The 17728-nt window shown below is 42.8% G+C and overlaps 1 protein-coding gene across 3 annotated transcripts in view; it reads left to right on the forward strand.

Moving 5' to 3' along the window:
* The window catches only part of PDCD6IP (programmed cell death 6 interacting protein), a 61084-nt gene extending 54337 nt beyond the window's left edge, over positions 1–6747 (forward strand). For 2 of the 3 annotated variants that reach the window (XM_060022128.1, XM_060022129.1), the window contains exons 16-18: positions 796–919; positions 2045–2241; positions 3135–6747. In XM_060022128.1, coding sequence (XP_059878111.1) covers positions 796–919; positions 2045–2241; positions 3135–3309 — 496 coding nt within the window. In that variant the 3' untranslated portion in view covers positions 3310–6747. Of the gene's footprint in view, positions 1–795; positions 920–2025; positions 2242–3134 lie in introns of those variants that run through there. The other variant, XM_060022130.1, reaches the window with a different exon arrangement.
* The last annotated feature ends 10981 nt before the right edge of the window (positions 6748–17728 follow it).

A 17728-nucleotide genomic window follows, 5' to 3' on the forward strand; every position in this document is an offset into this window, starting at 1 on the left:
CTGTGCTTGTGAATCAGCACAGTGAGAAGTTGATCAATACCAAGTATTTCATAGAGTGTATTTTACTTTAGGGTTTTGTTTAGTGAGATTCCAATTTACTGTTAGAGGAGACTTTAAAATATTAACAGAATTTTTAATACTGTATTTTAATAGTCCTTTCAACCTCTATGTTTAATGAATTTACCTTAATAATAGATTATGAGGTATCTTTTAACATAAACTATCTCGGTGCCACATTTCGAATATCTTTCAGAAAGCTTTCATCAAGAAATTTGCACAATGGTTTTAAAGTTTTCATCAAGAAATTTGCTCAGTGGTTTCGAATAGGTTGTTGTTTTTTGTAAACACTGATACAATACAGCGATTAAAATATTAGCTAGGTAACTATGTACAGTTGTAGTTTTCTGATAATTATTAGATTATTATGTTACGAGTTTCTCATCTAGGGGATGACCTCCTGTTAGAGAGAGGGCAGTTTCTTAGGCTCACTTGCTCAGTTTGACATGTTCCTTAGTCTGGCTCTAACTATGATCTCTGAAAAAGTTTACCTTTTTCCCTGGTCTTCAGAAACAGAATAAGAACTAACTTTATTTTATTCAATAGTAGGAAGAAAGAAGATTTCAGTTAGTTCTAGTCAAGAACAGAAATGTAGTATATTTTAAAATACCATCATTGTTTTGAGTATATTTTCTGTGTTTCATACATGAAGAAAAGAAGGTAAGAAAAAGATCTGGTATTTTGTATGTGTTGGTTTTCAAAATTGTGTTAATTTCTAACACTTCTGTCTTTAATAAGGGACTTGCAACAAAGCATTGCCAGAGAACCTAGTGCTCCTTCAATTCCTACACCTGCGTATCAGTCCTCTCCCGCAGGGGGACACACGCCAATGCCTCCAACTCCAGCGCCGAGAACCATGCCGGTCAGTAAGCAACCACATTTTTAAAATGCAAGTTTTACGTGTTCTTGACAGCTTGCTTGCTGTAAAGGATAACACAGACTTTACATTGTAGAGGTCTGGTGGTCACCACTTTGATCAGGTGACCAACCTCAACTTTCTGATGTTTTGCAGTATAAAGAATACAGCATCACTCATGGATTCTTGCCTAAAAATGTTTAACTAAATCTAATGAAGTCTTTAGAATCAACTTTCAGTTTATAGCAAATACAGTGATAAAACAAGAAATTAAATTGTGCTGTTAGGAACAGTTGGGCAGTCTAGAACTGGAACATTCTGTGAGACACCTAGTTTGGTCTTTTCTAAAAGCAAATGTCATAGAAAAAAATAGACAGGGGGCATATTCTAGATTAAAAGAGAGGAACGATTCATAATAATCAAATGCAATACATGAACCTCAGCTGGATCTTGGTTCATAAAAACGCCTAGAAGAGATTTTGTGATAAATAGGGAAACTTGAATGTGGAGTGGATACTCAATGATGTTAGGAAATAATTATTAATTTTCTCAGGTGAAATGGTATTGTGATTATGTAGGAGAATAATAGGACTGGTATGCTGAAGTCTTTCGGGCTGGTGTCCTGAAGTTTGCAACTTAACTTTCAAATGGTTCTGCAAATATATAGATAGATAAATATATGGATATAGATAAAGCAAAGATGGCCAAATGTTAATAATTAATTTAATTGGTAAACGTGATTGTTTATAATAGTAGTCTTTTAAGTTTTCTGGTGTTTAAAAATTTTCATATGAAAATTCATGGGGCCAGGAAGAGATAACAGGAATAAACGGTACCTGACCTGCTCCTTCCTCCCACCTCAAATGTCTAACCATTGATGGGAGCAGTAGTGAACAGTAAATGATTAAATATTAGGCATCAGGGAAAGAGCAGTGGCTATGGAGTATCCACAAATTGGAGAATTACTTTTCAGCTACAGTACATTTCTGGAGTAATAAGCCCACATTTAAGAATGGGAATTAGAAATATGTTTGGTTGGATTCTAGAGTTTCTCATATGCCCTTTTATTTTGATTGATAGCAGTTTGACAGAAACCTGACACATTTTGTCAGTGCTGACTTTTTCTTACAGCCTACTAAGCCCCAGCCCCCAGCCAGGCCTCCACCTCCTGTGCTTCCAGCAAATCGAACTCCTGCTACTGCTCCAGCTCCAGCTCCAGCTCCAGCGAGCACTGGGACCACTGCACCAGCTCCATCACAGACTCCTGGTTCAGCTCCCCCTCTGCAGGCCCAGGGACCTCCATACCCCACCTATCCAGGGTATCCCGGGTAAGGCTGAAACTTTGTATATCCCAATGAATTGGCTAATAGCTCTGGTTAGTCTTTTAAAAACAAGCTCACCCCTTCTCTGAATGGAGGTGTCATGAATGAGTAAGCTACATTGTCAGCTCATGTAGAAATAAAAGTAAGTTATAGTCACTTTTTTTGAGTCGTTGAATAGCCATTTCCCAGGCTTATTTAATTTTAGTTTTTACATACTGGGTTTATATTAAATATATCTCTTCTGTATGGAATTCAGAATGTTTCCTTGGTCTTCTTTATTTAGGTGACAAACAGGTAGGTGCCTTTTCTGAGCTTAGCATAGCAAGGTTGATAAAGCCTTCTTTACATACCTGTACTTTGATGTCTTGGCATTCTGATCAACTCTTAAATAGAAATCTGTCTAATTATGGCATGTGTTTTCTTAAAGATCAGCTGCCTTTGTGATAGTTTTTTTAGTCTTAAAAATCCAGACATTTAACTATCTTTTAAAATGTCTTCCAAACTTAGTAAAGTACATTGTATCTTCCAAACGTTAAAACTTTGTAAATAGTAAATTTATGAGCCTTACAGTGAACATTGAATCTTGTGAAACAGAAGTGTACTTAGATTGCCACATTAGATTTAAGGGCTTCCGTTTTTATTCCTTGTTCATAGTTGAATATTTAGTCTTATTTCCTTCAACAATCTTATTTTTTGGGTAGCATTCAACACTTTTTTCTTGCATTTCAATTAATAACAGGATAGAACACTTTTCTCTAGCAAGTACCTTGAAACAGCTGTTTTTTCTCGCCATTGAATGGCTTTCTTGAAAAAACTTCATTTTAGAATAATTATTGTATGTTTCATTTTCTAGTGTTTGATTTACCAATCCAGCTTTCTTGTGTTCTTCTTCCCATCAGGTATTGCCAAATGCCCATGCCCATGGGCTATAATCCTTACGCGTACGGCCAGTATAATATGCCATATCCGCCAGTGTATCACCAGAGCCCTGGACAGGCTCCGTACCCGGGACCCCAGCAGCCTTCATACCCCTTCCCTCAGCCCCCACAGCAGCCTTACTATCCACAGCAGTAGTGTGTCAGCTCAGAAGATCAGCTGGTTCAGCTCAGAGGGAAAGAAATACCAACCCTGCAATAAGTGTACTAAACCCTACGCTCTGGTTAATATAACGTACTCTGATGTACTGAGTGCAGTGTGTAATTTCTGTCTGCGGCTAGAAGCTGTGCCCCAGTTCCACATTTGATTGCACATGGGCCATTTGCTGCTGTTGCAGTATAAAGACTAAGTTTAATAGGATTTGAAATAAATTACATTACAGTTCATAAAAGTTGAAAATGAGAAATTAAATCCACAAGTGAAACGTTTGAAATTATTATACTTGGTTCTACATAAGACATGATGGGAACATCAGAGGCTTACAATGATGGTTTCAGTACTGATACTCAAGAAAACTAAGTTATCTTTCTCTTTTGGTTTAATTTTCATTATGCTATTTTGCATAATCAAAACATTGTAAATCTTATAATTTAAAAATAAATTCCTTAAGAACAGTTGTCATTGTTATGTTTTGTCATTGATTCTCATTCCTGTCTAATTTCTTTCTGGTATTAGTCTCTCATTTTATGTGTACACAAGTTAAACAGATCATGAGTTAAGTGCATGATTAATGCAGGTTAATAGGTTCAAGTACATTTTATAGGAAAACCAAAAGAATAATAACCATAATTTATCCTTCATATGCTGGTTAGTAAATTAATTTTGACATTTATTTTGAAAAATCCTATAATGTGGAAGAAACACAATTGCTACCAAAGATTCTTCAAATAAATATACAAGTAAATATGTATATTTAATGTTTTATTATGAGCTTCTCCAAGAAATTGATACAAGTTCTGGTAATAATTTTTTTTCTTTTTTTCATAATCTGGTTAAAATAAATACATGTCATTAACAATGCTGTCTAATGTAATGGAATTGTTTAAAGAAAATTTACTGTACCCTTCCGTTCCTTTTTTTCACCTTACTGTCTTAACCTACTAACATTTAATGCACAATGTATATGAATAGATCTAAGCCCTTTCATTTTTATGCTCCTAAAAGATTGGACTATTTTATAATTCAGGGAGTGCACAAAACAGTTGTTGGGAGCATATGCCAATTCTGGAATAGGCTGTGTATTTAATATTAGTCTCTGCTGTTAGGATAAACTAATCACTGTATAAACCTCAGTGAGACTTGCCTAGTGGAGTGCATAAACATGCCTCATGGAATGAGAAAGCGAGAAAGGAATGAGTTGTCTCATATCCCAGTGGGGTCTGTTCTGTGTGAGGTTCATTTCAGAACATACCAGGCATATGAGTAGATGTCCAATGAATCTGTTTATTTTCTAAGTTTTAATGTTAACCTTCTCTTGAATTACTGTTTCATTTAAATGATACTATCAGTTGGTCCACTGTTGTTTTCATTTGACAGTTTGGGTTTATATTTTAAATGTGGGACTGAAGGTGTGATTGTAAAGGGAGTGAATTGGTTTAAAATATATGTATATCTTTAAAAATCTTTGTTGTTGTATGTAGAAAACATGAAGGCATGTTACTTCAACATAAATGACCTTTACATGGAATACTGAAATTGGTTTAAAGTTCAGTAGTTAAAACCTTGGCAAAAATAGTTTTTTACATATCATAGCTAAGTTTTATTAATGTGGAATCATCAGAATATGACATGGGCTCGTTTGACTTGTGTAAATGGCATTTAAGTTCCTTCTTATTATTACTCAAGTTATCATTTCTATCGTAAGATACTCAGTGAGATTAGGGGTATTCCAAATTGCTAGTTTATAATTCTCACTAATGCAAAAACAAAACAAAACAAAACAAAATTGGCCTGAATATTCTCTTGGGGAAAGAAGGCACTAAAGAAAAGAGTAAGTGCATCGGAGGGCCACCAGAGAAGTTACAAGGCCATTTAGCCCATTCCCTGTGCTAGACTAGGCCTCCTCTGTTCTCTCAGAGGGCTCAGGAAGGTGGTTCAGAAACTTTAGGGAAGGAGGCTCCACAGCCCCTCGTGGCAGCCTCCTCAGCATACCCAGCTCGTTCAGCTCTGTTAGCAAACCCAGGCCTATTCCCTCTTGTTGGTTCACTCATCCTTTAGATGATTGAGGATGCTTTCCTTTGGTCACCTAGTGTCTTAGGTACAGATGATCAAATTTCTGCAGCCCTTCATTGCTGGGTGTGTCTTCATAGGACTCTAGTTTCATTAAGGTGGCTCATGGAAAGAAGTTTCTCTTATGTCCGTTTTGCATTCTAGCAAAGAAGAAGCAAGCCCTCACTGGGATTATTTTTGTTACCAAACTTTTTTATCCTTTGCTTAACTTCCTGTATTCCACAAAATACCCTAAAAAGTTGTTGTGGATAATGCTTTTTATTTAGAGGTAGGAGAGTTATCACTCTGGTTCAGGTATGTTGTACCTATGTTTATAATTAGGCTTTTTGATTATCTTCCTAAACTAAAGAAAGGACACTATTTGTTTTATTTATTTATGTCAGGCTTTGGAATACTATTTTAAAATGGACTATAAGTAATGAAGCTCTGCATAAAGGAGCTGGTCTGAAGTGGGGAAAAAACTAACTTATTTCTTATTCCTAGTTGGAGACAGATGGCTTGACTTCTCAGTCTGGTGTAAAGTATTGGTCTACTCCTGTGCCTCTTGGTCTTTATTTACATTTAAGAAAAATAGTCATATGTCACTGCAAACCAGTCAATCTTTGTGAGATCTGTGCATCCAACTTCTTTGCAATTTATAATCTCTCCCCAAATTGAAGTAGTTACCAAAAAAAAAAGTTTTCACAGAGCCTCTGTCCCTGGTTTTCTGTACCAGTCAGCAGCCTATCTAATCAAAAAAGATTAAAAAGATATTTTCCATTAGAGCTTTACAGTTTGCAAAAGTGCTTTTTTCTACACATTTTCTAATTTCATAAACATGGCAAAATGCAATTTGTTAAGTAGACTTCAGTTTGCTGATGGGGAATTTTTTTTTTTTTTTTTGGATGATCAGGATATCTTGGAAAATCTTGCTACAACCTAGCAGCATCTATTTTTGTTGTTTTTTTTTTTTTTTACACTTCTGCAATTATTAGTTGATTCACAGTACAGAACAGGATACAAAGTAGGAGAAAAACAGTGCTATAGCATTATCATTACTAGTTTAAAAATAGACTTTAGAACTAAATGGTTGATTATAAGATTTACATGGAAGAGCAAAGAAGGAAAAATTATATTTTTAGAGAAAAAGAGAATATTCAGGCTTTATTTCTGGTATGAAGTTTATATTTTTTAAGAAATCCTATATTATCACACCAGAGATTTTAGATTCTTTTCTGCTTACAAACATTGCTGGTAGTTGGATGATATTTTTATTGTATTCATTTCTCTTAGGGGGAAATTGTAAAGAAAACAAAAGGTTCCGGATGAAATGTATCCTAGAAATAAAAGTTGAAAGATTCTTACTTCCTTGTAGTATGAATTCTTATTTAAAGTGTTTATGCTTCAGCTTTTATATTTCTCTAATTTCTTTGACAAACAGTGGGTTGGGAAATAAAAAAATACCCACTTTGACTAACTGCATGAGACAAGAAGACGGTGTTGTTTAAATGTTTTCTTACAGCTGTCAACCCTGTAATTGATCATGGATGGACCATGATTTTCATCACTTACGATTTGACCCAGATCTTTCAGATGAGTAATCTCTTCTTCAGGTGCCATTTTTGGGTTAAATTTTGGAAATATTTGGCGAGATTACCACAGTCAATTGACCAGGGAAAGGGGGATGGTGAAATGTGTTCGTCTTTTAAAACATTTATATTTTCTTCTTTTCTTCCTACTTCTCCCATGTTTTAAGGTCAGATGCAGCTGTTCTCATATGTAGCTCAGGATACACAATTTATCAGAGAATGTGTTGGCTTTGTATGTCTTTGAAGTGTGTTGAAGTTGAACAAGCTACCTCCAGGAATGAATCTATAGTCTGAATCCCTATTATATACATTTAAGATACATAACTATTGGGTATAGTTAAATCTTTTTTGTTTGTTTTCACTTATCTGGCATCTGGGTTGGACAGTAGAGTTCTCACGGAGGGGCTTGGGAACCTAGGCATGTGGGGTGGGAGAACATGGGGAACTAAGGGACCCTCCCATGAACTGGAGTTCAGCTGCAACCTAAATCTAGGACAGTGACTTGAGCAGCTCTGCTGCTGGGGCTGTTTCAGTTTATGACCGCAGGGTGGGTGGGGTTGGCCTGAGCACTGCCTGTGAGCAGACAGGAGCTTGCCTAGAACCTGTGTACCAGAGAGCCGCTGGCCCCTGCTAACCAGGGTCCCCATCCACTGACCGGTCTTGCCTTTGTAGTTAATTCAACTGGGGCACATTGTTTGCCTTAGTACTCTGCCTGCAAGGGATCCTGGCTCGTGTCAGCTCTGTGGCTCCTGATAACCTTCCTTTTTGCTTAAAAGCTGCTTACGTCCTTTTCAACTAGTGACACCAAGTGATACAGGTGGATATGTTCAAGTCTATAACCTTTGTGTTTCTTTTTAAGTTTTCCTGTATTTGTAACTCTTCTAGTCTCTACACATTTTGAAGCCACGTGATTCATATTCAAGCCAATTATTGTGAACATGAAGTGATCCTTTTTAATATATATTATTATTAATATCTCCACTGTTTTTTATATCTGGATACATTAGTGTTTTTTGTTTCGTTTTGTTTTTGTTTTGTAATCTAATAGGAAAGTTTAAAATAATTTGTTAAAATTATAATCATATAATCTTTGGACATTTTGTCTGTTTGGAATATTTTTGTCCTATTTCCTTTTCCTGTGTTTCATTGCTTGGATTATGTTTTCTTTTTTTCTAGTTATTTGGAACACTAATACTCTTATTTTCTTCCCTCCCATCCTCAGCTAAATCTTGTCTTTTTTATATATATTTTTGTAAACAGGGTTTAGACTTATATTGTTAATGTATTATTTTCTTATATTATGACTTTTGGAATGTCAGCTTGGTTGCTTCTAGTTTTTGGCGATTATGAATAAAACTGTTTTGTGCTCAGGTTTGTGTTTTCCTCCAGGATTCTGGCTCCAGTGGCTTCTGCTCCCAGTAACCTGTGATTCTCTGTCTTCGTCTGTGTCTCCAGTTTTGGGAGTTTTGCCCCTAATGACTTCACATCTCATCTTTACATTCTGATGCCCTGTGTACTGATCTCACCTTTCTCTCTCTAGTCCACTGCTGGCTGTGTTCCACTGATAGCATGGTTGCCTACTCTTATTTCATATAATAACTTGCTCAACATCAACTGTGTACTTACTGGTTCTAAGGACTGTACTGAGTCTTCAAATAATTCATTTGTTGCAGAAGAGCCCTATGAAATTGATATGTTTATTCATACGCTACACAGAGGAGTCAACTTGTTGGAGAGAAGTTGATCAACTTGTCCATGGTCACATGGCTGCTGAGTGGCTGAGCTGGGGATCTTTTCAGCGGCCATCTCTGATCTGAACATCTACAATGACAAACATAGTTCCTCTTGTGTGCTGTTGTTACTGCTAAAAGTAGCTGACATCTACTGAGTGCCTGCCACGTTCCAGGTCCTCTTCTAAGCATTTAAATTCCATTAACTTATTTTAGCTGAGCAGTCACTAGTGAGACGGCCAGTGACTTCATCCCATTTTGCAGGACAGGAGGAAACAAGGCACAGAGGAGCTGAGTGATGGAGCTGGGATCTCACTGAGATGAAAAGTTAAAGGCTTTCTAAAGTTTATCCTGTCTCTTGGAGTATTTGTTTTATAGTAAGGCATTTGCTCTCATTCCTCACATCCATCTCTCCGTTCACCTATTCATTTTTTTCTCCCCAATAATTCAAAATTATATATTGAGAGATTATTGATTATTCTAGGTGCTGCGAATACAACTGTGCCCTCAAGGAATTAATATTCCAAGGAAGAGTGAAATTGAACTGGGAACAATGATAGGTTTAAGTGTCAATTTGTGGGAGTTCTCCATTTCCTTCTCCCTCCTTTCAATGCCAACCAGGTAGCTAAACCCCTTTCATGTTCCTGTTCCAGGGCTTGTTTGCTGGGTGGAGTCTCTGGGGCCAGGAGTTAAAGGAAGCAGCAACATCTCAGAGGGGATAGTTTTTTTAGAGGGATCACAGCAGGCCCAGTGGGTGTCACACTCCAAATGAGGTGGAACTTCTGTAACTGAAGGGACCATGAGTCTGGGCAGCATGGAATGGTGACCCAGGACCTGGCACCACATTGGGTATTTGTGTGGGAAGCCAGTAATGACTGAGATAATTTCTCATCACCCTGTGGGATGGGCTTCAGAGTCAGAATTGAATCAATCAATACATAGATATTTCTTATGTACCTGGGCTGATCAGCTTCAATTCATAGCTGCCTATTGCATTCAGGCCATCTCTGGGAGGGCAAAGAATGTTCATGCCATGCATGCCATGCCATGCTCCAACAATAGCACTGCATTCGTTTGGTTGAATTGGCTGAGACCCCACTGGAGAACTGGTGAGCAGAAATAACAGGGCCCCTGGAAGCCTCTGCTGATGTTTAAGAGTGATCTGAATGCTTTCACCTGCTGGTCAGATATGGGGGTTGGCAGGATGGAGAGAAGGTAAATCACTCATTAGACAGTGATGAGGAGATTCATGTTTCTCATTCCCAGCAGAAAGTGCCCTGTACCTCAGAGGGAGCTGCCTGAATCCTAAAATGGCCCCAGCCTGGTCATGCCATGTAAGGCCCAGGCCACGGGTTTGCCCCAGTTGTGGGGAAGCCTGTTTTGCTATGGTAGAGATGAGCCCACTAGAAGCTGTGGGTGCTGGGGGATGAAGCTCCAACTTGGTCCCAGGAGAAGAGTCTGCCTCTGTTTGGGGCTCATTCCTGAGATGCAGCAGGTTGGTAGCTGAGAAACTGTAGAGTTGAATGAAATCCCAGGGGTGACGTCCTGGGCCTCCGGGGCTCTCGGAGCAAAGGAGGCTCAGCGGGTGATGCGGACTCCCCAGCAGGCTTTCAGGGGCTGCACCCCTTATGAGCACACAGCAGTCTGCTGGAACGTGTCTGCACCCACTGGTCAGGAGAGGAGGTCAGAAGGGCCTTTTTCCCCAGAGCTCTGGACTTCACAGGCAAGGCCTGGACACTCAGAACAGGTGTTGACAGACCTGAGTGGCACTTCCCATCCCAAGCTCTATCTGACCCGACCCTCGCACCTTCTCCAACCACTGATGCCATAAAGGCCGCGACTAGAGGGTGGGGAGATCCAGGCCCTGCCACTGAGACCAACACATGGGGATATGTCTCAGACTCTCAGGAAATGGGTGTGGAGCCTGCATCCCAAGTGTGAGGGCAGTCCTCAGCCCGTCCTCATGGGGTGGCCTGGGCCCTCTGGGGAGATACCTGCTTAGGACAGACAGCGGGGTGAGGCAGGTAAGGGACACCCTGCTTCAGAAAGGGTGTCCTAAGGAGGCAACCGTGTGCCTGTGGGGAGGCCTGGGGCATTTCACGAGGTTTCAGCCAGGGAGCTTGCAGCTGGTGAGGTGGCTGAGGAGGACTTGGGGTGGATCAGCAATCCAGGGGGTGCATGCAGAGTGTGGGCGGTGGGGCACCACCGGTACTTCCCGCCATGCTTATCTGAGACCTTGGCTCACTTTTACTATCATTACTCTGAATTCTTTATCAGGTAGATTGCTTATCGCCCCTTAACTTAGTTGTTCTTCTGGGGTTTTATCTTGATCCTTCGTCTGGAACATATTTCTCTGTGGTGTTTTTCTAACTTTCTGTGTTCGTGGTGTTGGTCCCACAGGCTGCAGGATCGCAGCTCCTCTGGCTTCTGGTGTCTGCCCCATGGTGGGTAGGGTTGGTCCAGGGGCTTATGCAGGCTTCCTTGTGGGAGCAGCCAGTGCCTGTCCTCTCTTGTGGGGAGCTGGGTCTTGTCCCTCTGGTGGGCAGGGCTGTGTCAAAGGGTGTGTTTGTTTAGAGGTGGCCTTGGGGTCAGAAAGACTTTAGGCAGCCAGTCTGCTGATGGGTGGGGCTCTGTTCCTGCCCTGTTGGTTGTTCGGCCTGAGGCGTCCCAGGCTGTTGGGTGGAGCCAGATCTTGGTGAGAAAATGGCAGCCTCCAGGAGAGCTCACGTGGAGGAATATTCTCTGTGGCTTCTGCCACTAGTGTCTTTGTCCCCACAGTGAGCCGCAGCCACCCCCGCCTCCCCAAGACACCCTCCAAGACCTGCAGGTAGGTCTGGCCCAGGGTCCTTTGGAGTCGCTGCTTTGCCCTGGATCCCAGTGCACGTGACACCTTGTGTATGCCCTCCAAGAGTGCAGTTTAAGGGGAATTCCTTGGCAGTCCAGTGATTAAGACTTCACGCTTCCACTGCAGGGGGCATGGGCTCGATCCCTGGTCAGGGAACTAAGATCCCGCAAGCTGTGCGGCATGGCCAAAAAAAGGAAGCGTGCCGTCTCTGTTTCCCCCAGTCCTGTGCAGCTCCTGCACTCAAGCCCCGCTGGCCTTCAAAGCCAAATGCTCTCGGGGCTCCTCCTCCCGCTTCCAGAGGCTGGGAAGCCAGACGTGGGGCTCAGAATTCCCACTCCTGTGGGAGAACCTCTGCAACAGAATTATTTTCCAGTTTGTGGGATTTGATTGCATTGCAATTGTGCTCCTCCTACCGTCTCGTTGTGGCTTCTTCTTTGTCTTTGGAGGTAGGATATCTTTTTTTGGTAGGTTCCAAGTCTTTTTTGGTTGATGGTTGTTCAGCAGTTAGTTGTGATTTTGGGGTTTTCGTGAGAGGAGATGAGCTCAAGTCCTGTGACTCTGCCATCTCATCTCCATCCCTTCCCACTGTGTCTAGATGGCCAAGGGAGAGCCCCCTCACCCTGTGTGGGTGTGTGTGTGTGTGTGTGTGTGTGTGTGTAGCAGGCAGGCGGTGGTGGGCTGGTTGGGCAGTGTTTAGACAAAGGCAATGTGTGAGGAGTCCAGGGGTGAGAAAGGGCAGCAGTGAGAGAGCTCCGTTGGCAAGAGGCCCCAAGAAGGTTTGGGCAGGAGAGGGATGCAGGCAGGTGAGGTCCAGCAGGGAGAAGGGGAGTCCAGCAGGGAGTCCAGCAGGGAGAGTCCAGCAGGGAGAAGGGGCAGTCCAGCAGGGAGAAGGGGCACATTTGGACGGGCTGTGGAATTGTTTGGTGGACGAGAGGCTTGTGGAAAGTGGGCGGGACACTCCAGCCAAGGGGTCCTTGGTTGCCCATGTTGTTGTGTCATTCTCCACGGCTGGGAGGCCCTCCGCTGAACGCCAGGTTCTGCTCACATGCTGCCTTTCCCAGAGGACACACTTCCCCTTCAACTTCTCATTCCAAGTTGTGGGTATCACTGGGGTCTCCTGGGGTCAGGGTCCCTCCCACTGAGGCAGCTGTTGGGGGAGGTCATCTAGAGACTGGGACCTGCAGTTGAGCCAGGCAACAGGAGGCTCCTCACCCCCTCCAGTCCTTGAAATGCACGCGCCATCTGTGGTGCCCGCAGTGGAGAGGGTTTCAAGGATGCAGCCTTGAGAGGGTACGCGGTGTTGAGACCCTCTAGACAGTATACGTGATCGAACCCAATATGCCTCTACATAAACGTGTAAAATTCTGGTGGGTGGGTGTGCAGACCCACTCACCCTGCGGCGCCCAAGACCGACCTCGCAGGTAAGCTCCTCCGCTTGTTAACACGCCGCCTACGATCTGGACTGGCTGCCGCTTTGTGTGCTCTTCCCCTGCCCTCGAGTTCGGGGCTAGTTTCAGATTTCATCCCTGAAAGTCCCAAATTTACAAACCACCAGCTGTTAGAAGCAGCCTGACCTGGTCTGGATCCTTTGTGATTCTGGCCTTTAGCCTCCATCTCCCTGATGGTGCAGCAGCAAAGGAGCAGCGCCTGAAAGACCGACCCAGGTAGGTGCTCAGAGCTGCTGGCTCTTATAATTGTTCTCAGCACCTGCAAACTCCCCATAACTTGGGGAGAATTTGGTGAGATTGTTGGCCCTTCTCTGACTTTAGGCTTATATGTATTTTATCTTGCTGAAATTTGCTTCCATTTCTGCCAGTTTAGCCAGGATGGAAGAGAAACTGTTGTCCTGGTTTTCAGAGCGGTGTTGTTTCAGTTACGTGAAGTGTTGGAATGGCCATTGCATTCAGATTCCCCAGTTCTCACACCCTGGAGGTAACAATAGCATTTTCCCCCTGAAAGACTACAAACTTGGTAACCTCCTTGCCTCAGGTGGGGAAACTGCTCCATGAATAGATTAAGGTGGAGAGACTAGCTGGGCTCCACCAACCCCAAAGGGGTCCCCAAGGGGATGGAATTCAGGAGGTCTCTTCCTCTACTAGAATGGGAAAAAACTGAGGCTTTGTGTTTACTACGCTCTAACTGAAATATGGAATTCCTTCAATTATAAATGGTGACAAAAGGTCAAATATTGACCTTTGCGGTATTACTAGAACCTGTGATTTTGTCCCGTCTCGAAATCCTAGCTATTTGTATATCACGTTAAAGTTACCACTGATTTCTCAAAACGTCATTTATACTTATCACTACTTTGCATTTATGGTAAATAGACCTGCCACTAAGTCTTGTTATTTACTGTCAAAAAGCACATATATTAGTATAGACCCCACTTGTTTAATAATTGGATAAATAAATCTAAATATAATTGCTTTCCTTTGTAATTTTATGTATTTTACTTTATGCATTTGGGAAGAGGTCCATAGGCTTTACCTGACTGCCCATATGGTTCATAGCAGCACACAAAATTTATTAACCTCTAGACATTGGAAAACTTTCCAATGGGTAAGAGCGGCAATTTCCACTTACACCACAGGAGGGAACTATTTCCCAACTAATGCTTTAAAAGATCACGGCGGGGATTTTTATTCCTCTTAACGCTTGTTCTAAAATTGGTTCAAGCTTTCTTCTTTACCGTTAACAATATAATTGGGGTCCTGTGATAAGGCTCTGAAGCTGATACCCCGCCAAGAGCTGAAGCATCCTTTATTGTGAGTCCAGGAAGACGTGATGCGAAAAAGTGAGTCTCCCAGGCACTCAGATAAGAACTAGTTTAGTGCCCACAGCTCATTTGCTGTCTCCCCCCCCCCGCCCAAAGAAAAACAAACAAACAAAAAACACCCAAACTTGTGAAGCAGAGAGCATACTTGGTTTGTTATTCTGGTAGGAACAGATCCGCTTTTAGGGTAGAAACAAAGCTGAAGGGTTTTCATTAAGTCAGCGGCTGTTGGAAGTGGCTGCACTTGTGTGGGGGAGGGGAAGGGGCAGAGGCGGGAGATGCGGTAGGAGAGAGGGACTTTGTAAAACCGGAACTTTACAGGCGCAGGGAGACCGCGATCTTATACTACAAACCGAGGACCCAGCCAGGCCTAACACTTGGTGACGCGGTGGTTGCCCCAGGGCTGATTTTAATGGGAACAATTTCACATGTTCCTCCTTCTTTGGGTACATCAGCGCATAGGTCACTGTATATATTTAAGGGCTCAGAATGGAGGTCTGAGAGTGTCTAATTGAAAAGGGCAGCAGCCACTTTTACAAGTCAGCCTGGGACAGAGGAACAGCTATGCAAACCCTCACTCGCCCAGAAGTAGGTCGGCCTGGAGGAAAATGACTTGGTGGGCGGGGTGATTCTGTGTTCCAACCTCCCGCCGTGACTCTAAAATTAACCTTTGTTACACTTCCTGCTCTTCTGACCTTTAAGGATTGTTGGCTGTTATCTTATTTTTTAAATTATAAAATACTAGCTTTATTTAATATCACAACATTAAATAATCTCTAGGATATGGGTACTCTGTACTTTTTGGTTCAATATAAGCTCGAACTTTTCATTTCTTTTTCTTTTTTTAAAAAATTTTTTATTGTAGTATAGTTGATTTACAGTGTTGTGTTACCTTCTGCTGCACAGCAAAGTGAGTCAGTTATGCATATACATATAGCCCCTTTTTTTAGACTTTTTTCCCCATATAGGTTACAGAGTATTGAGTAGAGTTCCTTGTGCTATACAGTAGGTCTTTATTGGTTATCTATTTTATATATAGTAGTGTGTACATATCAATCCCAATCTCCCAGTTTATCTCTCCTCTGTTTCTCCCCCGGTAATCATGATTGCTTTCTACATCTGTAACTCTATTTCTGTTTTGTAAATAAGTTCATTTGTACCATTTTTTTAGATTCCACGTATAAGCGATATCATAAGATATTTGTCCTTCTCTGTCTGACTTCACTCAGCACGACAATCTCTAGGTCCATCCATGTTGCTGCAAGTGGCATTATTTCATTCTTTTTTTATTCCATTGTATATATGTACCACATCTTCTTTATCCATTCATCTGTTGATGGACATTTAGGTTGATTCCATGTCCTGGCTATTGTAAATAGTGCTGCAATGAACATTGGGGGTGCGTGTGTCTTAGAACTAACTATGGTTTTCTCCAGGTATATTTGGCTCTTATTTTAATCATGAGCAACACTGTTTCATTCAGTCATTCATTCCTTCCTGCAAGCATGCATGCCTTCATCTACAGGAGCTGACCTTTCAGGCTCCATCCTGGGCGCTGACCGGACCCAAGGGCTGTGGCTTCTAGCTCCTTATAGAACTCAGCACAGGTTGGGTCCAGGTGACCACTCTGAACAGGATCTTTTCAGGTGTGTCTATTGCATGCCCATCAGGCAAGTTGTTGATCTGCTCTGAGCTTCAGTTTCCTCTTGTATAAAGTGGGATCAATATCACCTACCTCACGAGATTATTGTGAGAATAAAGAAAACCAAGTGTGTACACGGTTAGCGCCATGCTTGGCTGTTACCACCGAGGATCGTAGCTTTGTCCTTGAGCGTGTGGTGTACTTGGGGCATGCAAATACCAGTAGCCCAGAGTGTGAGCGGCTGCAACTTCTGCGTGGCTTTCTGGCACGGGTACCCCAATAACCCGGTGAACTTAACAAATGCTCTTCACTAACGTGCCCTAGATTTATTTTGTGAGATGACAGTGTGACAAAGTGGCCAAAGGCATGGGCTCTGGGGCTGGGGGTCTGACACTTTATTAGCTGCAGGACTTGAAGCAAATGACTTCGCCTCTGTGCTTCCCCAGATCCAAAACAGGCGCAGTAATGGCACTTTCTGCCTGAAGTTATTATGTTCTAATGCATGAAAAGCTCTTAGAATGGTCTCTGACACATAGTAAGCTCTCAAAATTATGAGCTATTATTATGATTGCCCTAGGCAACTTGTTAAATGTTGTCTGATGACAAATGTAAAGGTTTGTGTGAGTCTACTAGACAGTCTGAACCAGTGGTCTCAGGTCCCTGGACCCTGTTTCCTCTGAGGTTGACATGAGAGCTGCACCCCCTCCCCTACCTCCCCTGTCCTTGGAATGTACCTTCCACTCGCCATCCCCCAGTGGAGCCGGTTTCAAGGACACAGCCTTGACAGAATAAGGTGTTGGAACCATCTGGACAGTATATGTGACTGAACCCAGTTAAGGCCTCTGTATAAACTTGTAAAATTCTGGCAGGCGGGCGGGAGATGCCCTTGACGTGTGGTGCCCAAGACCAGCCTCGTGTGCAAGTTCCCTGGCTTGTCACACCTGCCGCCTCCTCATCTGGAGTGGCTGCCTCTAAACTTGATCCTTCTCTGCCCTCCGTGTGTAGGGTTAGTTTGCAAACCAGCATGTGCTGGTGGGGGTGGGGAGGTGATGGTGGGTGATGAGGGGTGTGGGTGGAGTGATGGTGCGTCTTTGCTGGTAGTCTAGGTGGGGAATGATGATGAGTAGCTGGTGTTGACGGTGAAGCGATGAGTCAGCAGCAGTGGTGCTCAGGCACCAGGAGGACTCAGTGATGAGGTAGGAGGACGGACCCTCCCCTCTGACTCCCTGGAGGCCCTCCATGCTGTGACTACAAAGCAGACCCATGTTCAGGAATCAGGTTTGTCTCCGATTCCAGTGCATTTCAGGTGCAGAGCTCTGTGGGACGCTGGGCAGTGCTCCCCAGGAGCCCAGGTGTTGCCCCAGCTGTGGTCAGTCGTGGCCAGGCTGGCATTCTGAGCAGCAAGGCCAGCGTGGCATGTAGTCTAAGAACTTGTTTCATTTGCTTTTGGACAGGCCTACGCTTTATTTTACAGTCTCACCTCATATTCAATTTTTTTTTTTCTCTGAGAAATCACAAGCACTTTAAAGATATTGTACCAGGGCTTCCCTGGTGGCACAGTGGTTGAGAGTCCGCCTGCCGATGCAGGGGACACGGGTTCGTGCCCCAGTCCGGAAGGATCCCACATGCCGCGGAGCGGCTGGGCCCGTGAGCCATGGCCGCTGAGACTGCGCATCCGGAGCCTGTGCTCCGCAACGGGAGAGGCCACAACAGTGAGAGGCCCGCATACCGAAAAAAAAAAAAAAAAAAAAGCTATTGTACCAATGTTTC

Source organism: Delphinus delphis, chromosome 10, assembly GCF_949987515.2.
Source record: "Delphinus delphis chromosome 10, mDelDel1.2, whole genome shotgun sequence".
NCBI lineage: Eukaryota > Metazoa > Chordata > Mammalia > Artiodactyla > Delphinidae > Delphinus > Delphinus delphis.